This window comes from Hypanus sabinus, chromosome 2 (assembly GCF_030144855.1).
Source record: "Hypanus sabinus isolate sHypSab1 chromosome 2, sHypSab1.hap1, whole genome shotgun sequence".
Classification (NCBI taxonomy): Eukaryota; Metazoa; Chordata; class Chondrichthyes; order Myliobatiformes; family Dasyatidae; genus Hypanus; species Hypanus sabinus.
The window spans coordinates 45,330,314-45,358,234 of NC_082707.1; the positions used below are offsets into that span (position 1 = coordinate 45,330,314).

A 27,921-nucleotide genomic window follows, 5' to 3' on the forward strand; every position below is an offset into this window, starting at 1 on the left:
TGCAAACCTTCTTTTAAAAAAAAAAATTTAAAGGTACTGCCGTGCTGCACCCAGGACAGATCCTCTGAAATGATAATGCCAAGGAATTTGAAGTTGCTGGACCTCTCGACCTCTGATCCCCAGATGAGGTCTGGCTCGTGGACCTCTGGTATCCTCCACCTGTAGTTAATAATCAGCTCTTTGGTTTTTCTGGCATTGTGTTGAGAAGTTGTTGTGCCATCATTCAGTCAGATTTTCAATCTCCTATATACTGATTCGACTCCACCTAGCATATAACATGGCTAATGTTTCTGTGTAGAACATTTGCCAATTTGATTTATTTCTTAATAGCAACAGCAGTGAGGATACTGCTGGAGAAGAGTTGTCTATTTTTGATATCTGAAGTCTATGTTAAGATAACTAAATGCCAATTCACATTTAGAGGATGCATATTCTTTGGTCCATTTCTTATCCAGATAAGGAGAGACTTTGGAAGTGCTAATTTAAAAGATTGTCAACTCTAGAAGTATTTGCATGAGTTGTCCGCACTATTGCCCACAGGAGATTTTGTAGGCAGATTTGAAGATTTCATACCAGATAATTGGTTTAAAGTTAAAAGTTTATGGAGGCACAAAGCATAGAATATTCTTGAATAAGTATGCCCTCAAATTGAAAACCAACAAATATTTTGTGTGGGTATACATTTCTCACTGGAACATGAAATTACAATGCATTAATGTTCCTTTAACACTGTTGATAACTATAGGTGCTTAATAGACCTTATAAGATTTTTACGCTGTTGGGCCATGTACAGTTCCTTCTCAAACGGCAAAAGCACTTTCTTACTTGAAGGATTTGTGTCATATTTGATTTGTTTACACAGGATACTTGTTCACTGATACTTTCATTCACTACCTCATAGCTATAGCTGACCCTTTCCTGTCTGATGCAAGTTAGTGTAAATTTGAACTAGTATTGTTTCATTGCGATGGTGTTGGGTTTTTCTGCCTGCAAAGTCCTAACTCCAAAGATTTTACGCCCAGTCCCATATAGTTAATCACAATAGGGAGGTTATACTGTATCCAGCTACTCTTCAAAAACAAACCTGCTTCCCTGTCAAGTCTCTGTGATGAGGTCTAGCTGCTGCTACCCTCTGTTCGAATGGTGGGTCCCACCCCCACCACCACCACAAGGAGGAGATATTTCCACTAATGAAGTAAAAACCATTTATTGTTAATAATACATATTTAAATTTAGACTTATATTTGTTTACACACATCTAACACACAGAGTATTTCTGGTTTCTGCATTACAAAAGATTTATAAACTACAAATGATTTCCAAACACAGGTACAATTCTTAAGAACTAAAATAACATACCAATGAATTGCAGGCGAATGAATCATCTGTCACAGAAACCGAAGGTCGAGGAATAAATTCTAGCTCTATTTTCTGTTATTCTATCTTTCTCCTGTACATACCTAACAATCGCCAATGCTTTCCAATATCACTTTACAAACCATATCTTGTTCCTCCATAAACTTTTAACTTTAAACCAATTATTTGGTATGAAATCTTCAGATCTGCCCACATTACGTCCAAATTCACTGTGAGCTAAAATATGGACAATTCATGCAAACCATATATCTTGAGCAGCCAGCCCCTGCTGTCAGTGAGCATCCCGTGCTCTGTGACCAGTGCTGTTGCTAAATTGTGCTTTTAACTCCAAACTGATTGCTGTTTGCAATTTACCCATATTAAGAACTGAAATAAGATGATCATGAATTTACAGTTAGATGTATCAGAAAAAATTAAGAAGGAATGGCAAAAAGAGTTGCATTGTCCTATATCTACTGAGCAATGGGAAAAAATTTTATTATTGGTAAATTCGTCCTCTATTTGTGCTAAACATGCCCTAATACAATTTAAGGTTGTACATAGAGCTCATATGTCTAAGGATAAACTGGCTCGATTTTATTCTCTTCTTACTTCAACCTGCAATAGATGTCATTCTGATGTTGCTTCATTGACTCATATGTTCTGGTCTTGTCCTTGTTTACAAAATTATTGGAAAGATATTTTTAGTATTATTTCAAGAGTTTTAAATATTAATTTCCAACCGCATCCTCTTACTGCAATTTTCGGTTTACCAATGACGGATAATAGCTGTTTATCCGCTTCATCTCAACGAATGATTGCATTTGTTACGTTAATGGCTAGAAGATCTATTTTATTGAATTGGAAAGAAATTAATCCTCCAACTGTATTTCAGTGGTTTTCTCAAACTATTTCTTGTTTGAGTTTAGAAAAAATTAGAAGTGTGGTTTTTGATCCTTCAGTTAAATTTGAAGAAACTTGGAGACCTTTTATTCAACATTTTCACATGAGTTGAATTGTCTTTTCCTAAACCTTACTTATATTATCCTTAATTATTTGGATGGAGGTTCGGAGTTATTGGCACAACTGTATATGTACTTAACATTATTCAATGGCTCATGTTGGTTAGTGTTTTTTTTTGTTTTTTTTTCTCTTTTTTTCTGGGGTTTTTCTTTTTATTTCTCTTTTTATTTCTTTGTTCATTAATGTTCTGAGCTTGAGAGGTTATATATTTTTATTATTATACATCTGAATGTCTATTTAAACTTAATTATGTACTCTCAAACATTTTGTATTCATGTTTCATTTATGTTTGTTTAAAACTAATAAAAAGATTTAAAAAGAAAGAAAGAACTGAATACTGGTTCTTGTTTACAACAAGATACTGGGCAAGGTATATTTGTTAGAAGATTAACTTTGTCACGAGCACCTGTGACCCTTTGGAAAGGTCATGCTGCTGTGCTGGAAAGCTGAGGATAGAATTGAATATCCTGAGAAGTGAATATCCATCACGTCACAACACGATTTAATCTCCATTAATTACCTCTTCAAATTGCTTCAGCACTCAGATTTCAATAAGTGGGCATTTTTAAAACAAAATACTCATTTTTTTTAACAGACACAAATCAATTAGATAAGCAACCTGGTTCAGAAGAGAAGAACAGTAAGTTTGAGTGGCAGATTGGATGAAGGGCATGCTTGTATCCATAGCTTTGCATCTCATTTATATACAAAGCTGCATTGGGACTGAAAGTGAAAGTCAGAAAGAGCAGCTTTTGCAACTGATGTGTTCTAAATAATGAGGCCAAGATTAGAGAAAGGTAGTAATTGGACCAGGGATGGAACAATATGGTATTCTACAAGCAATTTGACTCGTATTCTGCCAATCTAGTTGCCGATATATACAAAGTGTTCTTCACCTGTATTGTCTATCCCCTTCATTTTTATGTGACTGTCTAAAAGCCTCTTCAACTCCAAACCTCCTGCTTCTGCTACTATCCCTGGTAATCTATTCCAGGCACCAATCACTCTCTGTCTCTACTTCTGAAAAAGGAAATTTTCCCTTCATGTTACTTTTAAACTTCTCCTTGCCCCCGGTGCTAAAGCACGGCCTCTATGCTTGACATCTCTACTCTGGAGAAAAGATTCTGACTCTTCTAAATGTATGCCCCTGATGATTTTAAAAGGCTCCATGGGGTCTCCCCTCTGAGGAGAGCAACCTAAGTTTGTCCACCTTGTAGCTGATACCCTCTAATCCAGGAAGCGTCCTAGTAAACCTCTTCTGCGCCTCCACCACAGTTACCACAGTCATTTTATAATAGGCCAACTAGAAATGAACACAATACTCAAATTGTCGTCTGACAAGATTTCACATAGCTGCAGCATGACTTACTTGCCCTTATACTCGATACATTACCATCTTTGTTCCTAGTAGAATATGTCGATCTTGAACGCTGATCAGCAGGCCTTTAACAACTCCTGCATATACGATGTGAAGCTGATTGATGGCAGTTTATTTCCTCAGTAGTTCAGTGGTGACTTGCAAATTCAAATCCTATTTAAAGCAGCTTTAGAATTAGAGTTTTGTTAATGCATTAAATTATTAATGCATCGATGATGCTGTCACACCTTTTTTCAAAGGCACCTGGTTCACTAACTGCTGCAAAGAAAAATAAAACGGGTCAGTTTATTCAAACGAGGGCAAAGGCAAAGCTTGCAAGAAATGCCTCAGTCATATCTGTTTGCTGGAGCTAAGGCAGATAATGTTGTCACCCAGCTGAGCCATGCATCAATCTGCCAGTTGTAATCGCAGACTCACAACTCATCTATGTCCCAAACTACTCAAGACCTCCAGATGTGATTATCTCAATGCCAGGATAGTGACTAAAATTGGATGCTCAGTAATTCATTGTCGGGTGGGAATAATCCCAGGAATCCGCAGTACTGACTGTGAACTTTGCCGTCTCAAAGCTTCAGGTTGACAGAGATGGCAAATATCTTTGTTCATTACCATCTTTTAGTGATAAATAAGGATATCTTTCTGTTTGGTTTCAATGGTTCAATTTAATATCAGGGAATGTGTACAGTATACAACCCGAAATTCTTACTATTCACATACATCCACGAAACAGAAGAAAACCCCCAAAGAATTATAGAGAAATGTAGAACCCCAAAGCCCCCCTCCCTGTTCCGTGTACAAACAGCAGCAGTGTCAACGCTCCCCTCACTTCTTCCAGCAGGAAGTATCAGCCTCCTCCACCACAAGCAAGCAATCGCAAAGCCCCCAAAGAGACCATGATTTATAGTGCATCAAGAATCACTGTTTATCCCAACAGTTTGACATCCATCCCTCTCCCTCCCTCCTGCTACAGTGAGAGGGGAGGCCAGTGTCTCGCTGTATGTGTTACAGTCTGCAACGTTGCTTTGGAGTTCCCCTGACTCAAGAATTGACAACAAACTCTCTCTCTCACCGCTGAGAGAGAGAGAAAGGGCGATTGCTCGAGTGCAGGGGCCTCTTGACAGCCGCATCCCAAAGGCGCACGACTTTCAAGCCACTCCAGGAGATGTTGAAAAAGCTGGGCCACTTGGCAAACTCCGAGAGTGGGAACCCGCTGCTGTGAAGAACCACAGTTTGAGTGCAGTTCTAGATTACAGACTGACAGGACCTTAGCCACCTTGAAAAGGAAGGAGACAGTAAAGAGAAGAATCTAAATGGGTTTGCAGATAAACTCAAAGAAGTTGCCTTCTGGTGCTATCTGTATCTCCTCCTCTTGAGATTTGTTCTGAGATTATTTGTCCTCCATAATTTAGTACCGTCCCACCAGATCTGATTTTATCCATACTCGTATTCATCTTAAAACATAATAAGATGTGGTCACTGTCCCAAAATGTTCACCCACTGTGGTCTGTCACCTGATCTGGCTCATTTCCCAAAGCCAGGTTCAATAAGTTTTCTTTCTAGTTGGACTCTCCACATATTGTTCCTAGAATCCTCCTTGGATGCACTGGAGAAAGCCTACCCCATCTAAGCCTCTTTTAAGTAAGTTCCAATTAATATTGGAGAAGTTAAAGTCCCCACTATGACACCCTATTGGTTCTGCACCTTTCCATACTCTGTTTATGTACCTGGCCTATCACATCTCAGTGGCTGTTGGTGGTGGGGAGTGGGGTGCTAGACTATTCATCAGCATAATTTCACCTTTCTTGTCTTTGAGCACCTCCCAAAGTCCCTCCACTGTGTGCTCTCTGAGTACTGCTGTGACATACTCACTTAGCAATAATGCAACCCCTCCACCTCTTTTACACTGCCCACCCCCCATCCCCATCAAATCTAAAACAACAAAACCCAGCAATGCTGAGCTGAGCTGCTAGTCTTGTCCCTTGCACAACCAGGTCTCTGTAATGGCAACACCGTAGTTGCATGTATTGTTCCAGGTTCCAAGTTCATCCTCCTCACCCGTAATACTCCTAGTGTGGAAGCTTTTCTCGTGATTCTGTTTGAGGAAGGACGCTGATTTTTTTCTCTCTCTTCCTCAACTTTATTTTCCCTAAATGAGCTGAGGGTTTGTTTAGGGGCCATTGTGTTTGTAATGTCTTCCCAGTCAGCTTATCATTCGCTACCGCTTGTCAGGGTTGCAAATTGGCTTCATACACTGCATGACTAGAGCAGCCATAAATGCTCAAAAGTTTACTTCGATGTTAAAGTATTAACAATTTTTTTTTGGTTTGTGTAACCCATTGAGAACAAAAAGTTTTTGTTTGAATCAAGCCTGTTCTTACTGACTCCTGATATTAAAATTTGACTTTTCTCAAGTTAAGTTAATATTAGTATTGGAGCTGTACCTGAATTAGAAACGGTTGGAATACTGTGTGCTATGTCAATACACTCCATAGTAAAACCGAAAATGGGCAGTGCCGATACAACAAGGTATTATCAAAAATGGGCTCTCTATAACTTTGTATGATTTTTCTAAATAGAGCTGAAAAGGCCATCTGATGACCTGAAGTTAACTCACCAATTATTGCAAACGATTGAGTATTTATCAGCTGAAATGCATACATTTCAGATGTTCGTAAACGGAATTTTAAAAAAATTAGGAAAAAGAAAAGTGGGAAGAATTTGGAACTATCTGATGCCAAGTGCATTTATTACTGGTAAAGGGTTGCTCAGGAAAATGAAATGTGAAGTTTTTTCAAGTCAGAATTTTGTAGCAAAATAAATTGGCAGTGATACAAAAGATACAAGCTGAAGCCTGAAATCACATACCATCAAGCTCCAGGGTAGCTTCTGTCCCGCTGTTATCAGAGTCTTGAATGGACCTCTTATATGAGAAAATGTACTCTTGACCTCACAATCTGCTTCGTTATGATCTACCACTTCATGATTATCTGCTCTGCATTCTTTGGAGCTTTTACACTGTATTCTACAATGTTAAGGTTTTACCTTGTTTTTCCACAATGCATCATGTCGTGATTTGACACTTTTGAAAAGTATGCAAGTCAAGCTTTTCACTGGATCTTGATATATTTGACAATAATAAAGCAGTACGAGTGAATTGGTGAGGAATTTTGGTACTACTTTGTGTGTCTATGCCTATGGTCAGTGGTTTTAATATGTATTTTAAAAATGCCACTTCCTTGTTGATAAATATAACTTAAACATCACCATCATAGAGCATCTCATTTGTAACAAATGATGTATTTGTATAATATGCAATAACTTACAGCAGTACTCATTTACTCACATTAATATCTGCCCTTTGGCAGTTGGTGTGTCATAACGATTACAGCAACTGAGGGAAGAATTCTTGACCTTTTTAAAATATCTTCTTGAATGTTGCCAGAGGCAAATTGTCTCTACCATTTTAGAAGGGAAAGCTTTGGCAAGCATTGTCATTTGATTTTTTTTTGTGTGTGTCCATGGTTTCAGAATAAGTGAATGCTCATCACGGTGTTAAAACTACATATTTTGTTTTGACAGCTTGTTTTGTTTACTGGCAAACTGAATACAATTGCTGGAATAGTGACCGTCATTTTTCTGTTGGTCTATGCTGCTGTGGATCTAGCCTGCCTGGCCCTGGAATGGGCCTCAGCACCAAATTTCAGGTAGGAAAGAGATTTTAGTTCATTAAAAAATAAATATATGCAGCATTGTTACAGCATGTATTGAGATTTCTATGTTCTCAACTTAAAATTACTTTGCAAGGTGAGATTGCCTATTATGTGCACTACCAGAAACATGGTGCTCCTAATTCTGCCCATGGAGAAGCCATGTAGATGCAGTGAGGAGTGGTCAGCGTGAAGTCCACAGTTTCCTCTTTGCTCTTGTCAAGTCGTTGTTCTTGGACCATTCTACCAGTCTCTCTACCTCCCCTCATCATTGTTGATGAGGCCAGCCACTGTTGTGTCATCTGCAATGATTCGGTTTGCACTGGATCTAACAGTAGAGCCATTTGTCTGCAGTGCAAACAGCAGCGGGCAGAGTGTGCAGCCCCGGGGAGCGCCAGTGCTCAGCGAGATGGAGCTGGAGATGTTTCTTTCTACACGGACTAACTCTGGCCTTTCTGTCAAGCGGTCCGGGATGCATTTACAGGGAGGAGGCCTGAGATCCAACAAGGACACTACCCTCCAGCAACTGAGAAATGATTGTATTGAACACTGAGCTAAGGTCAATAAACATCATCCTGGCATATGAGACTCCTTTTTCCAGCTGGGACAGGACGGAGTGGAGAGCAGAGGCTATAGCATCATCAGTTGCATTGACTTCATTTTTACGAGGATGTCTTGCTGCCACAGTTGCCTTGATGTCAAAGCCAGGAACCTTCACCTCCACTTGTTTTTGGAATCCATGTTATTTGGTTGGTTATGGACAGAGCCTGCAGTGAGGTTTACTACCAAGTGGTGAAGGTGAGATCTAAACTTGAGCAAAGGTTTTCGTTGACTCCATGATGGTGTCATGGAGGTTTTAGTGCAATTTTATAAAACTGTCAATGATGCTTTCGGAGAGCAAGATGAGAGCAGACTGGGCAGTAAATAGCACAGTTGGATTTTTCAGTTTAGTGCCCTTGACATAACTGGGTTGTTTTTCCACAGCACAGGGTAGATGCTCGTGTTGCAAGTCGATCAGAGCAGTTAGCCTTGAGGCATTGCTAGTTCAGGAGCAACTTTTCAGCACTGCAGCCAGGATGTATATTGGTCCCATGGTTATTGCTGTATTCAGGGCTATCAACCATTGCTTGATACTGTGTAGAATGAATCAAATTGACTAAAACTGACTGCTGAGATGTTGGGAGCATCAAAGCAAAATAGAAAATCTGCCTTAGCACTGCTAAGTGAATGTGGCTATAATTGCTTCAGCAGTTGCCACTCAGCCATAGGGGATGGCATCCTGGAGGCTGCTGCTTTCAATCAGATGTATAATTAACTACCATTTTTCATAATGGAATATAGTAAGAGGTGCCACAGTGATGAAATTGCGCATGCTGAAGTGTTGTATTGCATTCTGCACACTTCCTTCAACCAGGATTGTTTTCTTACATGAGTAAAAAGGAACTGGTGAAACGCATGAGGTTACGGATTGTAATGTATGGTCTGGCTGGTAGCTCCTGCTGCAATGTGGAGGTGATTAGTTTTGAGCAGGTGCATATGTTTAAAATTTAACTCATTTACATGATGATACTGCCTCAGCAAATGAAGCTGGATCTCTTCCGTGTGTGCACAGGTTTCAGGTCTCCAGAAGGGGTGCAGCATGATTGTTATTTTAACAATACAATTAAAGGCAGACGCATCAGCCACAGGTAGATTGGTGTGGATGAGGTTCGATCGATCTGTGTATCAAGTCACACACTAGTTTCAATTTGGCAGCACCGTCCTCCGGGTTTTGTTCAGACCAGTGCTGATGGTGCTAACAAGCTGCATTTGGTGATCGTCCTCTCCCTGCTACCTTGTCTTAACACAGAACAGAACAACAATGGACAGACCTTTGTTGTGTTGACCTCTTAACTCGCTGTACAATCAGAGTTGGACTGCGACCAATCACTGAGCGGGAGTGTTTGACCTGAGCTAGCTTTTCAATCAGGTTCCCACTTAAGATTTAAAAAAAGTAGAACTTCGCAGCAGCTTTTCAGAGTTGGACTGTGACCAATCTCTAAGCGGGATTCATCAGAAAAGGTGAATAAAAATAACTCAAGCGCAAGTGGAGAGGCCATTGCTGTGAATGGCTTTGGGCCAGGTAAGTATCTGGTAAGCTTCTCTTTTATTAATTCTTCATTCCTCGGCCGATAGGGCATAGTCGTAAAGCGAGAATGGCTCCATTAGCAGTGTTTTGTACTGGGTGTGAGACGTGGGAATTCTGGGAGACCTCCAGTCTAACGGACAAACACATCTGCTTCAGCTTCTCGGAGAACGAGTTAAGGAACTGGAACTGCAGCTCGATGACCTTCAGCTCATACGGGAGAATGAGGGTATGATAGACCGGAGCTACAGGGACGTAGTCACCCCTAGGTTGCAGGAGGCAGGTGACTGGGTGACTGTCAGGAATAGGAAGGGAAAAGCACAGCCAGTGCAGAGTCCCCCTGTGGCCATTCTCCTCAATTATAAATATACCACTTTAGATACTGTTGAGGGGTAACAGCCTACCGGGGGGAAGCCACAGTGACTGGGTCTCTGGCAGTGAGTCTGGTGCTGTGACTCTCAGAGGAGAAGGGAGGTGAAGAGAACTGCAGTGGTGATAGGAGATTCTATAGTCAGAGGAACAGAGACAAGATTCTGTGGGCACAGTTGAGACCCCAGGATGGTATGTTGCCTCCCAGGTGCCAGGGTCAAGAATGTCTTGGATCAGGTCCACGGAATTTGAAAGAGGGACGGTGAGCAGCCAGAAGTCTTGGTACATATTGACAGGCAGTGGCACGTGTTGGAAAAGTGAGAAGGTCCTTAAGAGAGATTTTTGGGAGCTAGGTAGAAAGCTGAAAAGTAGGACCTCCAAAGTAGTAATCTCTGGATTGCTGCCTGTGACATGCACCAGTGAGGGTTAAGAATAAGTTGATTTGGCAGATAAATGTGTGACTGAGATACTGGTACAGGTGGCAGGAGTTCAGATTCTGGATCATCAGGATCTCTTCTGGGGAAGGTAAGACCTATAAGAAAGAGACAAGTTACACCTGAACCTGATGGGGACTAAAATCTAGCTTTGTTAAAGCTGTTGGGGAGAGTTTAAACTAATTTGGTAGGGTAATGGGAACTGGAGTGTTAGGGCTGAGGAGCTGTAAAGATAAAAAGTCTTTTACAACAGGAAATGGAAAATGCATGTCAAAAGGGCAACATTATGAGAGATGGGGGATTTCAATATGCAGGTTGGTGCCGGATCCCAAGAGGGGGATTTTCTAGAATGCTAAGAGATGGCTTTTTAAAGCACCTCATGGTTGACTAGGTGGTCAACTATTCTGGATTGGGTTTTGTGCGATGAACTAGAATTGATTAGTGACCGTAGGATAAAGGTACCTTAGGGGCCAGTGATCATAATATGATATAATTCACCCTGAAATTTGAGGAGGAGAAGCTAAAGTCATATGTATCAGTATTACAGTGGAGTAAAGGGAATTACAGAGGCACGAGAGAGGAGATGGTCAAAATCAATTGGAAAAGAACACTGATGATGGCAGAGCAGCAATGAATTGCTGGAATTTCTGCAAGCTATTCGGAAGGTGCTGGATGTATACATCCCAAAAAGGAAGCAGTATTCTCAAGGCAGGATGACCCAGCCGTGGCTAATGAGAGAAGTTGAGGCGAGTATAAAAGCCAAAGAGAGGGCATATAATAGAGCAAAAATTAATGGGAAGTTAGTGGATTGGGAAGCCTGCAAAAGTCAATAGAAGACAACTAACATAGTAATTAATAAGGAAGAATGGAAACCAAAAGTTTCTTCAGATATATAAAAATGTAAAAGAGAAGTGAGAGTAGATATCAGATCGACAGAGAACGATGCTGAAGACTTAGTAATGGAGAACAAGGAAATGGTGGATGAACTAATTAAGTATTTTGCATCAGTCTTTAGTGTGGAAGATTCTAGCAGTATGCCAGAAGTTTGGGAGTGTCAGTGCAGAAGTGTACGAAGTTACCATTACAAGGGAGAATGTTCTTGAGAAACTGAATGGTCTGAAGTTAGGTAAGTCACCTAGACCTGATGGAACATAGCCCATGGTTCTGAAAGAGGTGGCTGAAGAGATTGTGGAGGTGTTAGTAATGATCTTTCAGGAATTAATTGAATCTGGCATGGTTCTGGAGGAATGGAAAATCGCAATGTCACTCCACTCTTCAAGAAGGGAAAGAAGCAGAAGAAAGAAGACTATTGACCAGTCAGTTTGACCTTAGTGGTTGGGAATATGTTGAAGTTGATAGTTAAGGAGATGGTTTTGGGGTATTTGGAGACACAAGATAAAATAGACCTTAGTCAGAATGGTTTCCTTAAAGGAAAGTCCTACCTAACAAATCTGTTGAAATTCTTTAAAGAAATAAGCAAAGGACAAAGTCGAATTGGTGGATGTCATGTGCTTGAATTTTCTGAAGGCTTTTGACAAAGTGCCACGCATGAGGCTGCTTAACAAGTTAAGAGTCTGTGGTATTACATGAAAGATGCTGGCATGGATACAGCATTGCTGATTGGCAGGAGGAAGTAGAGTGAGAATAAGTGGAGCCTTTTCTGGTTGGCTGCTGGTGACCAGTGACATTCCACAGGGGCCTTTGTTGGGTCTGCTTCTTTTTATGTTATATGTCAATGACTTGGATAATGGAATTGCTAGCTTTGTGGCCAAGTTTGCAGATGATACGAAGACAGGTGGAAGAGAAGGTAGTTTTGAAGAAGTGGCAGAGGCTACAGAAGGATTAGGAGAATGGGCAAAGAAGTGGCAGATGGAAGACAGTGTTGGGAAATATATGGTCATGCACTTTGGTAGAAGAAATAAAAGGGTAGACTATTTTCTAAATGGATAGAAAATTCAAAAATCTGATGTACAAAGGGGCTTGGGAGTCTTCGTGCAGGATTCCCTGAACGTTCTTTTTCAGGTTGAGTCTGTGGTGAGGAAAGTAAATGCGATGTTGGCATTCATTTCAAGAGGACTAGAATATAAATGCAAGGATGAAATGTTGAGGCTTTATAAAGCACTGGTGAGGTGTCACAGAGTATTGTGAGCAGTTTTGGATTCCTTATAACAATTACAGCACAGAAACAGGCCATCTTGGCCCTTCTAGTCCGTGCCAAACGCTTACTCTCACCTAGTTCCAACGACCCGCACTCAGCTCATAACCCTCCATTCCTTTCCTGTCCATATACCTATCCAATTTTACTTCATCTAAACAAAGATGTGCTGACATTGAGAGGGTTCAAAGGAGGTTCATGCAGATGATTCTGGGATTGAAGAGCTTGCAGATGAAGAGTGCTTAATGGCTCTGAGCCTGTACTCACTGGAATTCAGAAGTATGAGGTATGACCTCATTGAAACCCATCATGTGGTGAGAGGCCATGATAGAGTGGATGTGGAGAGGATGTTTCCTACGATGGGCAAGTCTAAAACAGAGGACACAATCTCAGCATAGAGGGACATCCTTTTAGAATGGAGATGAGGAGGAATTTCTTTAGCCAGAGAGTGGTGAATTTATGGAACTTGTGGAGACCAAGTCACTGGGTATATTTAAGTCAGAGATTGATAGACTGTTTATTAGTCTGAAGGGGTATGGGGAGAAGAAAGGAGATTGGGGCTGAGAACGAAAATGGATCAGCCATGATGAAATGTTGGAGCAGACTTGATGGGCCAAATGGCCTGATTCTGCTCCTGCATCTTACGGTCTTCCCTGCCACATCATCATGATTATGTACCGTGTCGTATGACGTGGGTGATCATGGTCTTATGCCCATGATTATACTTGGCAATTTTTCTTCAGAAGTGATTTGCCATTCCCTTCTTCTGGACAGTGTCTTTACAAGACGGGTGACCCCAGCCATTATCAATACTCTCCAGAGATTGTCTGACATCAGTGGTCATGTAACCAGGACTTGTAATATGCACCAACTGCTCATACGACCATCCACCACCTGTGCTCCTGGCTTCACGTGACCCTGGTTGGTGGGGCTAAGCAGGTGCTACACCTTAGTGGAGGCAAGGAGTGACTTACACCTGCTTACACATAGCCCACTGTTTTTCTATCATCTATGTACGTATCTAAAATTCCCCTAATGTAGCTGCCTTTTCCACCAGCCTTGGCAATATGTTCCATGCAGTCACTGTTCTCTGTGTAAAACACTTAACTCCGACATCCCTCCTCCAATCACTTTAAAATTATGCCCCCTCATAATTGCCTTTCCCACCTTGGGCTGTCCACTCTATCTTTGCCTCAAACCATCTTCTACGCATCTCTCAAGTCTTCAACATGAATGATCAGAAATTCAGGAGTTAAAAGAACGATGGATTGTATTTAGTTGATTTCCTTGTCCACGTTTTGCTGGATACCTTGAAACTTCATTGATTATAGGGCTCTTACCTGTGTGGAATTATCCTCCAGAAAACCCTGGAGTGCTAAGTACAAACATACGAGTTGAAAACATTGTGGAATCTGACTGAAGAAAATTTATAATTCATGAGGGAATTGTGAAACGCTAAACTTGGCCATAGTGAAAGAAATATGGTACAGGTAGCCAGTTAATAAGGCAAACTTGGCAAAGCTAGCTGATCGAGCAGTCATACTGGCAGATTGAGGATCAGATGGGAGGTCTGAACATTGATATTCAGTTATGTGGCCCAGACCTGATCCAGTTTTATTACATGACACATCTACCAGATAAGTAAAGAAAATGTAATTGAATAGTTTGTGATTTGTAATAGCGGTGAAACTGTTGATGGTGTTTATAGAACATACAATCGCACAGAAGTTAGCTGGTTACAGAATCCTAGTCACCTGTCGTATAAATCACAATATTGAACTTCCAGAGCATGTGAAGGGGGCTTCAGAGGAACAGATCTTTAAGAATGTGACAAATGTAATAGTGTTCCATGTCTCAAGACAAATAATGACTAAAAGCACTCCTAAATCATGTAAACTGATTGCTGTATAGATTACAGACAAGGTGATGTAGGCTGCTCAGGTGGCTGGGGCTGAGGCAGAAGAAACAGGAGATCAGAGTTGCTGGATTGGATCAACAGACCATGATTGACTAAACAAATGACAAGTGGAGAAGGGAGGATTTTTCAAAGTTCAAAGTAAAAATTATCATCAGAGTGCGTACATGTCACCACATACAACCCTGAGATTCTTTTTCTGTGGGCAAATTCAGCAAATCTACAGAACAGTAACTGTAAACATCGGATACTTTTAACTGTAAACAAACTGCAAATGCAGATTAAATAAATAGCAATGAATAATGAGCATGAAATAGCAATATAACAGAATCCTTAAATGGATGTACAGTAGCCATCCCCTTTTGTTCAAGAGCCTGATGGTTGAGGAGTAGTAACTGATCTCGAACCTGGTGGTGTGAGTCCTGATGCTCCTGTACCTTTTGCCTGTTGGCAGCAACAAGAAAAGAGCATGGCCTGGAGTGGTAAGGATTTTTGATAATTGATGCTGCTTTTGTACAGCAATGTTTCGTAAACAGGATTGCAGAAAATTTGCAGCAATTCATCTATTAATAAGAGAATTAGAAGAGACATTCTCATTCGAATGTCTTTGGTATTTACTCTGATGTAGCAGAGGTTGCCTGAAGAAACTAAGGACAGCAAAGGGTATCTGATAGATGGAGCATAAGGTCAGGAGTACAAAAGCATAAAAGGATCATGTGAAGGCCAACTCTTAAGTGATTAGGGAGGCTGTGTAGAGCAAGAGGCAAATTGTATAATTTAAACAGCAGGCACACCAACACCCACTGGAATCTCATGAAGGCTGGGAATCCCTGTTAATTTGTAAGGTGGGCAGGCTCTCAAGTAGGTGATAGAATAGGAAATGAGCAGGCCCACATACTACCATGAGTCCTTCATACAGCATTATAAGTACACTCCAACAACCGAATGAGGTAAAAGGGGAATCTTGCAGGATGAGATTCTCGTGCCATATATGAGGATGAACAAGAGATCTGCAATTTGCCCAAGCCTCCAAGGTGTTTGGGAGTTTGCCTTCAAATTGAAAAGTACACTGAAGGACCGAGTATGACTGACCACAAATGGCAGTCCGTAGTAGAAATGGACAATAACTAGAAGCATACGGAGACCTCAGGAATCTCAGGTCCCTTCTGTGGTCTGCTTGGGAGGGTTTGAGGAGGAATCGATTCCAGCAGGCCCCAAGGTTCTGGTTGCCACACTATAGAAAAGATGTTGATGAAGGTGCAGAAAAAAAAAATTCTCAATGATGCTTCTTTGATTGAAGGGATTAACGTATGAAGAAGATTGGATAGGATGTGTCTATCTTCCCAAGAGCACTAAGCTGAGATAATATGATAATTATGTGAGGCAGAGATGGGTAGATAACACAATCTGTTTTGTTTGGTATTTGTGTCTGATAATAAAGGGATAGGTTTAATTTGAACGAAAGATTTAAAAGGGGATCTGAGTGGTAAACGTTTTACATAAGGAGTGTCTGGAATGATTTGCCAGAGGAGCTGGTGGAGATACAAATAAAAGCAACATTTAAGAGGTATCTGGACAGAACAAGGAGAGGGATATGGAATTAATGCAGACTCATAGGATTGGTATAGATAAGCATGATGAGAATATATGGATTTATCTACCTACTGCCATTATGCCGTTGGCGTTTAGGACAGCAATGAAGGTTCTCCTTCTTCGGCATTGTTTAGAACTTTCTTCATCATGTCAGTAGCTCATGAAAGTCATGCAAGTTCTGTGTAGGGTCTCAGAAATATCATTGCCCTCAGGTGTTTTATCAGTCAGGCTTGTTAGCCCTGATCTGAATCCACCCCACTCTCCCCCCTCCCCCCCCCCCCCCCCCCGAACCTGGAGGACCAGTGGACCACTTTTACTTTGACCTCTACCCTTCGACTTGTTTGGCATGGGTGACCCTACCAAGCGCCAAAGCATAAAGCCCTGACTCCAGCCAACATATCTCTCCAGGTCATTGAGGCACACAAGCCTCCAGACCATGTCAATGTTGAGGATATATGTTTGTGGTAGAACGAAATTTGGAGAGTGAGAAGATTAAGAATTTTATTTATAAAGAGTGTTACTAATGGTTTGGGAACAGGATAATAATAATGCTAAAATATTTTGTGCTAATGTGTGAAGTTAGTTTGGACTAGATGTGGTTCGCTGCAAGGAAATAGCATTTCATGAATGAGATGGGGGTTTAACTACAAAGGGGAGAACAAATAAGGATCTGATAGTTTGCCAGAGTGGAGCAATCAACAGTTTCACTGTCAATGCAGCATTGGCACAGAAAAATCCCAACAATCTATTTAAACTTGGGGTAATGAAAGGCTGCTGGTGGAACGAGGTTTGACGTCAACTGATAGTTCTGAGAAGATCTCATACTTTGCTTAATCCATTTTTTTCCTGTTACTTTCAAACATTGCTGCTTTCCTCTGTGACAATTTATGTGTTGTTCTCATTTTAATTGTGCTTGATCAGACGTTGACTTTGCTGCCCCTCAGTCGTTGAGGGTTTATATTATAGCTGTTCTATCTCTTCCTGCTACTACTCCCTGCTGTTTACCTCCAACATATCTGCTTTTGACTTGCAAATTCTTCTCAACTTTACAAACTGGCTAAATGAAAAAGCATCACATTCCAGCTACACAGTTATTTATTTGAAAAATCCATATTTTTGTCTTTAACCATGTTTTGCTTTCTTGCTGTGACAAGGATACAGTCAGAGGTTTGTTCTGTTATCTTTCAAACCAACTCTCTTCCACAAGCTTAATCTACATGTTATTGCATTGTTTATAACATTAGATTCTCTTTCAATGTTAGTGTATGTTTTCCATATGTAAATATTACTCGTTGTTTGGATTTCTCGTGAACACTTTGTGAATTTCCAAATAGAAGTGTAGTTTTGTAATTGGCTGGTTTCTTGGGGTCATCTCTCCTGGGACTTTGAAGTTGATAGCTAGTGGATCTGAGCCCAAGGTGCCATGAATGCCAAGTGCAACCTTCAGGTGAAACTGGAGTTGAAAATAGGAGATAATTTTACCTGTAGATTAATATTGAGGAAATGATACTGTAATTTTGAGGCATTTAGACAAACATTTGAATAGGTAAACCACAGAAGGATACAGGCAAATGTATGAATGCAGGCAAATGGCATTATTGTAGATGGCCAAGGTGTTTAGCACAAACATAGTGATGTACAAATCTGTGACTCTATTTTTAATTTTTTTAAATAGTTATGATGAATTATTGGACTTTTGAATTCAATGTTTTGGACTAATAATTTGGTGATTGCAAGTTCAAATCCTGTTAAAGCAGCTTTAGAATTTGAGTTTTGTTCATTAAATTATTAGTGCATCGATGATGCTGTCACACATTTTTTCAAAGGCATTTGGTTCACTAACTGCTGCAAAGAGAAATAAAACAGGACAGTTTATTCAAACAAGGATAGCAAAAGCAGAGCCTGCAAGAAATGCCTCAGTCATATCTGTTTGCTGGAGCTAAGGCAGATAATGTTGTCACCCAGCTGAGCCATGCATCAATCTGCCAGTTGTAATCGCAGACTCACAACTCATCTATGTCCCAGACTACTCAAGACCTCCAGATGTGATTATCTCAATGCCAGGATAGTGACTGAAATTGGATGCTCAGTAATTCATTGTCGGGTGGGAATAATCCCAGGAATCCGCAGTACTGACTGTGAACTTTGCCGTCTCAAAGCTTCAGGTTGACAGAGATGGCAAATATCTTTGTTCATTACCATCTTTTAGTGATAAATAAGGATATCTTTCTGTTTGGTTTCAATGGTTCAATTTAATATCAGGGAATGTGTACAGTATACAACCCAAAATTTGTACTCTTCACACGACATCCACGAAACAGAAGAAAACCCCCAAAGAATGAATGACAGAAAAATGTTAGAACCCCAAGCCCCCCACCTCCAACACACAAGTAGCGTAAAAACATCAACCCAACTCCAATCCCCCTTCCCCCCACAGCAGGAAACAGCAGTGCTTGCTACCCACCAAGCAAGTCCCCCTAGAGAGACCATGATCTGCAACAAAAACTATTGTTCACCCAATGGTGTGACTTGCCACAGGTGCTCTCTCTCACTGACAAGGGACAGAGAGGTGTCAGCTTTCCACAGCGAGAGGGGAGGCAAGCAGATCGTTTCGACATTACAGTCTGAAATGACTCCTGGTTGAGCTCACCTGATTAGAGAACTAGCAGACTCTTCTCCTCCCCTCCACCCCCATCAAGAGGAGAGAGAGTGTGATCAATTGCTCAAGTGCAGAGGCCTCTAACAGCCGCACCCACTGTCTCAATGTTCTGATCTCCTGCAACACTTCAGTTGGCGACAACAGCAAGGAATCGAGTCCACAGGTACTGCACCACGATGGCACCGTCTTCCAGGCTGCTGCTGGAAATATTGAAAACAGACATTCAGCAAGTTGGAACCCATCACCGTGAATGACCACAGTTTGAGTGCAGCTGTAGATCACAGGACCCCAACCACCTTGAAAAGGAGAAAAAAAACATTAAAGAGAGGGAATTAAGCTGTTTTGCAGATGAACTTGAAAAAGTCATCCCCTGGCCCCAGAAGAGTAACAAACAAGCTGATTGACAACTGGGTTATTATTTCAGCTTTCACTGTGTTTTCCTCTTATGGGCAAACATGGACATTATGGCGGGAGTAACCAGCAGATGATCCAAATGGAGACTTAAGTTCTGTCTTCACACAAGGTTATTCGGTACTACTGCTTTGGTAAATAGTACACATTCCGAACAGGTCTGGTAGTTGGAAGTTGGTCATCTCTTAAGGCACAATGTCATCTGCACAGATATATTTTACCAGAATCTAAGCTCTTGGCCAGTCACATCCTCAATCTATCAACATTTTACCATGAACTAGCCAGATGATCTGACCTTTTTCAGTCATAAGTGAAAAAGCATTCTAGTTCTGCTCTGCATGAAAGAGGTGGTAAGCTGGAAACTATGCACATTCCGAAGGAGTGACTACTACATGTATAATTAATCTCAAAAGCTGCATAATCAGGCCAACTCTGTTTGGTCCTGCAGCCTGTTGCAAACAATCCTAAGCAATAAGGTACTAACAGAAAAGGAAAGTCATGAAAGTCTTCATTCTGTGGGAGTGCAGGAGGCAAAGTTAAGAATATTTCCATGATCTTCAGCAAAATGATTCTATTCCTCTGTAGGAGCTCCTCACAGCAACACTTGGCAGTCAGTTACAGAATAGATGTGTTGAGACATGTCATGACTGATGGTACTGGGAACATGGGGCCGGATGTTTTGGCATAAAAAGATGTGCCAGTAATAACTTGTAATAGTAGAAAACTGCCCCACACCACCGTGTAACTGCTTTGTTTGCCCATCAGAAATGGAGAATTTCCCTGCAACACACACAAAATGCTGGAGGAACTCAGCAGGCCAGGCAGCATCTATGGAAAGAAGTACAATCGATGTTTCAGGCCAAAGCTCTTTGGCAGGACTGGAGAAAAAAAAGCTGAGGGGTAGATTTAAAAGGTGGGGAGAGGGGAGGGAGAATCACAAGGTGATAGGTGAAGCGGAAGGGGGAATGATGAAGTAGAGAGCTGGGAAGTTGATTGGTGAAAGAGACTGAAGACCATGGAAGGATTTCCCTGTTTGTGGAGTCATTGTCAACTTATGATACAGAAGGAGGCTGATCAGCCAGTCTTGTGTATGTTGTTCGATGCTACTCTCCAGCCTAATTCTGACTTGCAGTTGTTGGTCCATAGCCCTGCAGATTATGGTTTTTCAAGTACACATTTACATGTGATGAGGTCTTCTGTTTGGCAAGCAGTGTGTTCCAAACCCCTACCATCATCCACTGCAAAAATACTTCATTCAATCAGTTCTTTACTTAAAACCTGTGCTATTGGTTTTGAATGTTATGGATAAATAAGATAAACAGGCCCTTCAGCTGTCATAATTGTGTCCAGAATTAGAAATCACTTGGTCAAGTGTGAAAAGATTAAGAAAACTTAAAATTGACTTAAAATAAGGTATACAGTATATATGCACTTACTAAAAAGGCATTTAATAAGATGCCTCATCATCAAGAATGAATCTAGAGAGGCGAGAGGAACGCGGGAAAAAAAATAGTTGAGTAACAGGACGCTGTAATAGTACACTGATTTTCTTGGGTTGAAGTTGGGAGGGTCGAGTTCCATTGGGTGCAGTGCTTTTCTTAATTTGAGTGGCATTCAGTTTCTGAATTTGTAGGAGGCAAAATTCAGAGTAACGTGGGGAGAATGCATCTTTACGCATCAGGTGGTTAGGGTCTGGAATGTACTGAAGGGTAGGAGAGCAGGCAGTTCCATGGTACAAAGCTGGATCTGTATCTGATCGGAAAGAATTTGCCGTGCTGTGGGGAGAGGACAACCTCCTTTTGATAATCATTAATGTGGACCAGTTTGTCTGAGTAGTCTCTAATCTATGCTGTACGTGCTTTGTGAGATCAATGATAATTCTCTTGTCCGTATCCTTCAGTAGTTATGTATAAATTTAGTAATAAATGTATCGGGACTTATGTTTTAGTCAAGATTTTGTAATTTGGAAACCAGGCATCTTTCACCATTGAGGATGAAGAAAGAAATGCAAAGCATCGAATATACCATGTAACTATAGTTAACCTGGGCTTTAGTAAATCAAGCACTGCTGACGATGGTGTCATTCCTCAGGTAGATAAAGTGAAATGCTTTCCAAATCTCCTTTCATTAGATCCATTAACAAAGTTACTTTTCAGAGTAAATAGCCTAGCAGATTACTCCTGGTGAGATGAAAAATTGTGCCGAACGTGCTGTTCCGACAACACTAAATGTGCTATGTGTTACTTTAAATTCAGTATACCTAAGGATCAACCTAGATAACTCTCGGCTCAAAATTATCTTGTAGCTTTTTAATGCATGCGTAATGGCTAGATATTGGGGGGGGGGGGGCGGGGGGAGGGGGTGAAGGAAAATAGCAACTGTAAGCCAAACCTCAAGTCCACTTTCATGCCACTATCGCATTGTTCACTTCATAGCTTTATCTACCTGGATGGCCACTGAAATCTGCTGCATCAGGTGGGGTGTTAGAAGCACCAACAGGCATTTGAAATGAGAACACACGACCATTTTGCTCAAGTGGCACAAGCAAGCAAGTTGAAATCCACTGCAGTATGTGCAGTGTGAATGAATAATTTGCATAAAACAGTCTATTTCTACTATACTAATTTTGTAGAGATAGAGCACAAAATAAGCTAGTCTTAAAATATAACAATAATATAGTCCTGTAATCTTATTAAATAGTAACATAAAACATAGTTTTAATTGACAAAATGTTAGAATCTTGATTTCACTTGACAGACTACTGAAAAAGCGAATAATTCCGGGTTAACTGGAAAAGCCTTGCAGAAACCTGTAGCACAAAGGGAAAGGGTAGAAGAGCAACAATAAGGATATTATTTCCTTAAAGCAACTTCTCTTTGCTTGGCGTAGAAATTCAATTACTGAAATGTATCGAAGTATGTAGAATATTCTTTGCTAAGTGCAAAACAATTCTTTGAAGTAAATCACAGTATAAAATATGTCTGTTTAATGTGCACATAGATTAACTGTAAATTTAATTTTCCACTTGTCGTACAGACGTAGCACAGACACCAAAAGTGTCACGCTGAAGTGATGCTTTAATGGAGAGTGACCCTGTATTGCCACAGGCCAGCCCAATTCATGGTCCATAAAATAAAACTGAACAATCAGCTTCTTTAAGTGGCTTTCTAAATAATTGTTTTTGGCCCAGGTATGGATAATATCCTTGAACAAGTCATCTGCAAATAACTATTAATTCAGTTTGAATGCACTAAGCATTTTTAAAAAAACCTGGCTGCTACAAAGGTTCTTAAAACATAAATAATAACGCTGCTTAGTGTAGAAAAGCACCTCTGAGAGGCTTTCTCAGCTTTCATTTTTACTACAGTCTTCGCAGTTGGTTGCCTTGATTATGGCAAGTAGATTGTATGATAATGACATCAAGCAAGATTTCATTTTGAGGCTGTTTTTGGCTCATCACTGTACATTGGGGAAAAATAAAGAACTGATGGGATAGAAAAATGAACAAAACTGCTTTCTTTGAATTAAAGCTGTTTGTAACTCAGGTATATTTTGTTTGCTTGCTTTGCACTATCAGGTGTAAGGTGACAACCTCAGGATAAATGGTTATCCTTATTATTAGTCTGTCAAAACTGCTCAATTAGTAACATCAGTATAGAAAGTACACAGGACATGGCTATAATTTGTTAAGTATTGGCCTTTTTGACAGTACCTGATAAATACAGTTGTTAATAGCATCGGTTTCCTTGAAGTGTGTAATTGCTGGTACACTAATAATCTGGGCATTTTTTTTATAGGTGTGCTACACATCATTCTTCTTTTTCTAAAGGAGTTACTATTAAATTTAGCAAAGAACAACCATATTTTAAAATCTACAAATTGAATGATAAGATTTATAGCACTTGAGGATGGAGGCTAGTTGGTCCATCTTGTCCTTGCCAATCAGAAATGTTAGTGTCACCAGCACTCTTCTTAAATGTGAGGGCTATGTAGTTAATGCATATTACAAAAAGATGGGGAGTAATACTAAACTCTCCAGAATCCTACTCTGAAGTCCTCTGTTTATTAAAATTCCTGTTAACCATTACTTTTTACTGTGTTTCAATGAGTCTGTTTTTAGCCTAACTTGCCACTTTCCCTTGCAACCCAAGAACAATGCCCTCTGCTAAAAACATAGCTCTGCCCTCATCAACCTTTTTGTTATCTCATCAAAATAATTGGATAAGGTTAGTCTCTCTCTACCTATCTCAAATCCATCAATAATTAACAATTTGCTCTAAACTTGCTTACGCTCTCCTTTTGAATTCCATCAGTTTGTCCATTACTGATGCTGGGCTGACTGAGAAAATGACTTGGCCTGTCCCTTTCTCCTTATTTAAATAATAATCCTCCATTAGCTGTATTCTACTCTTCTGGTACAGTGCCAATAGCCAAGTGGATTGGAAAATTATAGAAACTGTTTCCCCTTATGCTGCTTATAGGACACTGGGATATATTTCATCTCAGCCTGAGATTTATGCACTTTTAAAAAATCAAAGCCACAGGATATGTCCACTTCTCTTGTACATTTGTCATTATGATCTTTCACAGTGACAAATTCTGCATTATCCTCTCATTGCAGCACCAGTTCATTTAGAACTACACAGGAATTTGACTGGATTGCTGCTTTGGTCCTGAATATGACCTGCTCCTGATTTACCTGCAACTATTCTTTTATGTACCCTCTGATTTTCTTTTTAATTTTATACTTACACTTTTGAGCATGGTAGGAGACTTGGAGGCGGCTTTTCAACCCAGTATGTTCATGCCAACTGAGAAATCCCTTCCATACCATTCCTTGTAGCCCCTTAACTTACGTTCGCTTGATCATTTGTAGACCCTAGGATATTTGTCTTAAGCTTATCCTTTTTGGAGATTCACATTTGGAAGTTTCCCTATCTGACTCCCTCATAACTCGCCCCTTCTTTTTTGCTTAGAGAACAAATTTGGTGTGAACCACTGTTTTAATGTCCTTGTTGTGGTTCTCTTGAATTTATTTTAGTAACTTTGCATCTCCTTTTGTATTTAGTCAACTACAGTCCCAATTAATGTTAATGTGGTTGAAATTCTGTATATTATGGGTCTTTTATTTTTTCACGTCTCTCAAGGACAGCATGTATAATGGCACAACAGTTAGTGCTGATGTCTTGTACTTCTAGTGGAGTTGTTCAACCTACTCAGTTCCTACAACAGTTTAGTCCTGATCCATAAGATCATAAGACCTAGGAGCAGAATTAGGCCATTTGGCCTATCATGGCTGATCCTTTTTTCCCCCTCCTTAGCCCCACTTCCCGGCCTTCTCCCTAAAACATTTGATGCTGTGTCCAATCAAGAACCTATCAAGCTCTGCCTTAAATACATCCAATGACCGGGCCTCCACAGCTGCTTGTAATAAATACCACAAATTCACCACTGTTGTGAGGCCTCACCAGTGTCTTGTAAAGCATCCCTGCTCTTTTAGACCTCTTGAAATGAATGCTAACATCACATTTTCCTTCCACACCACTGACTGTAGCTGCAAGTTAACCTATAGATTGTTCTGCACGAAGATTCCCAAGTTTCTTTGCATCTCAGATTTTTGGATTTTCTCCCCATTTAGAAAATAGTCTGCACATTTATTTCTTCCACCAAAGTGCATGACCATGCATTTTCCAACATTGTATTTAATTTGTCACTTTCTTTTCCATTCTCCTAATCTCAGTCTTTTTGCAGCCTATCTGTTTCCTCAAAACTACCTGCTCCTTTACCAATCTTCAAATCATTTGCAAACGGCAACAAAACCATCTATTCCATTATCAAAATCATTGATATACAGCAGAAAAAGAAGCTATTCCAACACCAATCCCTGAAGAACACACTAGTCACTGGCAACCAACCAGAAAAGGATCCTTTTATTGCTGCTCACTCCTTCCTACCAATCAGTCAGTGCTCTAACCATGCAAGTAACTTCCCTGTAATACCACGGGCTCTTAACTTGGTAAGCAGCCTCATGTGTGGCACTTCGTCAAAGGCCTTTTAAAAATCCAAATAATACAACATCCACTGGATCCCCTTTATCTATCCTCCTTGTAATCACCTCAAAGAATTCCAACAGTTCATCAGGCAAGATTTTCCCTTAAGGAAACCATGCTGACTAGTCTTATCTTGTCCTGTGTCACCAAGTACTTCAGTACCTCATCCTTAACAATTGACTCCAACATCTTCCCAACCACTGAGGTCAGATCAACTGGCCTATAATTAACATTCTGCTGCATTACTCCTTTCTTGAAGAATGGAGTGACATTTGCAATTTTCCAGTCCTCCAGCACCATACCAGAGTCCAATGAGTTTTGAAAGATGCTTTCACAATCTCTAATGCTACCTCTTTCAGAACTCTCTAGTGCAATTCATCTGGTGACTTATGTACTCTTATGTCTAATACCACTGTAATTTCCTTTACTCCACTGATATAGTGCTTTGTCAAACTTTCTTCCTATCAAATTTCATGTTGAACTCAATCACATTGTGATCATTGCTTCCTAAAGGTTCTTTTACCTTAACTCCCTAATCACCTCCAGTTCATTACATACCCAGTCCAGTAGAACTGATTTCCCAGTAGGCTCAATGACAAACCGCTCTGAAAGTCAAGTCAAGTCAACTTTTATTGTCATTTCGACCATAACTGCTGGTACAGTACATAGTAAAAATGAGACTGTCTTTCAGGACCATGGTGTTACATGACACTGTACACAAACTAGACTGAACTACGTAAAAAAAAACACAGAGAAAGCTACACTAGACTGCAGACCTACATTGGACTGCATAAAGTGCACAAAAACAGTGCAAACATCACAATGTAGGCATTGAACAAACTCATTCTCTTGAGATACATTACCAACCTGATTTTCCTAATCGATGTGCATGTTGAAATCTCCCATGATTATCATAACATTGTGGCGACCCATTTCCTGGCACATCTGAACCGGCTCACAATTAGCCAGCTTTCCGGCTAAGGGAGATAACCTACGGGGGTTTGCGAGCACAGAGCTTTGGAGCCTCTGCGCCACGGGGGGCAGGTTGAGGGAGGCTTAAAAGTGAGGCTGAGGATTTTGAATAAAGTTTTTTCCTTCGACTGTAGTTACCGACTCCGTGTCGTAATTTTAGCGCTGCATGTAGCACACAGCTACAATTGGTGACCCCGACGGTCCAAACGATTTTTGGACCAGAAATGACCGACGCCGCCTCTGTTCATGCGGTTTCATTGAAACTGCCGGGTTTCTGGACACAGCGACCGAACCTATGGTTCCAGCAAGCCGAAGCCTAATTCCACGTTCGCCAGATCACCTCAGAAGACACCCGCTACTACTATGTGGTGAGCTCCCTCGACCAGGACACAGCGGCCCAGGTCGCGGAGTTCGTACAGTCGCCCCCAGCAGATGGCAAGTACACGGAATTCAAAGCCCTGCTCCTCAGGACTTTCGGACTCTCACGGCGCGAGCGGGCTGCCCGTTTACTGCACCTGGATGGCTTGGGCGACAGACCTCCATCGGCTTTAATGAATGAGATGTTGTCTCTGGCCGGAGGACACAAGCCCTGCCTCATGTTTGAGTAGGCATTCCTGGAGCAGCTGCCCGAGGACATACGCCTGCTGCTGTCCGACGCGGATTTCAGTGACCCCCCGGAAGGTGGCAGCCCGGGCGGACTTGCTGTGGAACGTCAAAAAGGTGAGCGGGGCGTCCATCGCACAGGTCTCCCAGCCAGGCTCCCAGCAGCAAACCAGTCCAGGCCCAGCCGCAGAGCCCGCCAACCCCCGGCCCAATGAACACTGGTGCTTCTACCACCAGTGGTGGGGCGCAGAAGCCCGCCGTTGTCACCCGCCCTGCGAGTTCCCGGGAAACGCCAGGGCCAGCCGCCGCTGATGGCTACGAAGGCTGGCCATCGGGATAGCCTCCTGTATGTGTGGGATAGAAGGTTGGGACGCCGGTTTTTGGTCGATACTGGTGCCGAGATCAGCGTTTTAACTCCCGACGAGTTACGACACCCGCAGCAGGGCACCAGGTCCCCCCCGAGGGCTGTGAATTGCAGCACAGTAAGGACCTATGGCACCCGTCAGGTGCAGCTACAGTTCGGCTCCAGCCAGTTCACGTGGGACTTTACACTGGCCGCCGTAGCCCAACCGCTTCTGGGTGCGGATTTTTTGCGGACTCACAGCCTACTGGTCGACCTGCCCAGGAAGAGACTGGTACACGCTGAGACCTTTCAGACGTTCTCCCTGGGTGCAGCCCAGTTGCCAGCCCCTCACCTCGGCTCCATCACGTTGTCCGACAACGAATTCACCAGGGTCCTGGCAGATTTTCCATCAGTTCTGGCACCGCAGTTCACAGCGGACATGCCCCGACACGGCGTACAGCACCACATCCCGACCCAGGGACCACCCCTCCACGCCCGCGCTCGGCGGCTTCCCCCGGACAAGCTCCGACTGGCGAAGGAGGAGTTCTAGAGGATGGAGGAATTGGGGATCATCCGGCGGTCCGACAGCCCATGGGCCTCCCCCCTGCACATGGTGCCCAAAGCGACAGGGGGCTGGAGACCATGCGGCAACTACCGCAGGCTGAACGAGGCTACCACACCGGACCGCTACCCTGTGCCGCACATTCAGGACTTTGCAGCAAACCTGCACGGCGCACGGATCTTCTCCAAGGTAGACCTCGTCTGAGGGTACCATCAAATCCCGATGCATCCTGACGACGTCCCCAAAACGGCTCTCATCACCCCGTT

The 27,921-nt window shown here is 41.6% G+C and overlaps 1 protein-coding gene across 1 annotated transcript in view; it reads left to right on the forward strand.

Moving 5' to 3' along the window:
* The window catches only part of zgc:153039 (uncharacterized protein LOC767698 homolog), a 117,176-nt gene that overhangs the window by 52,468 nt on the left and 36,787 nt on the right, over positions 1 to 27,921 (forward strand). The window contains exon 9 of the mRNA XM_059945254.1: positions 7,337 to 7,461. Within this exon, the coding sequence (XP_059801237.1) occupies positions 7,337 to 7,461 (125 nt within the window). The remainder of the gene's footprint in view (positions 1 to 7,336; positions 7,462 to 27,921) is intronic.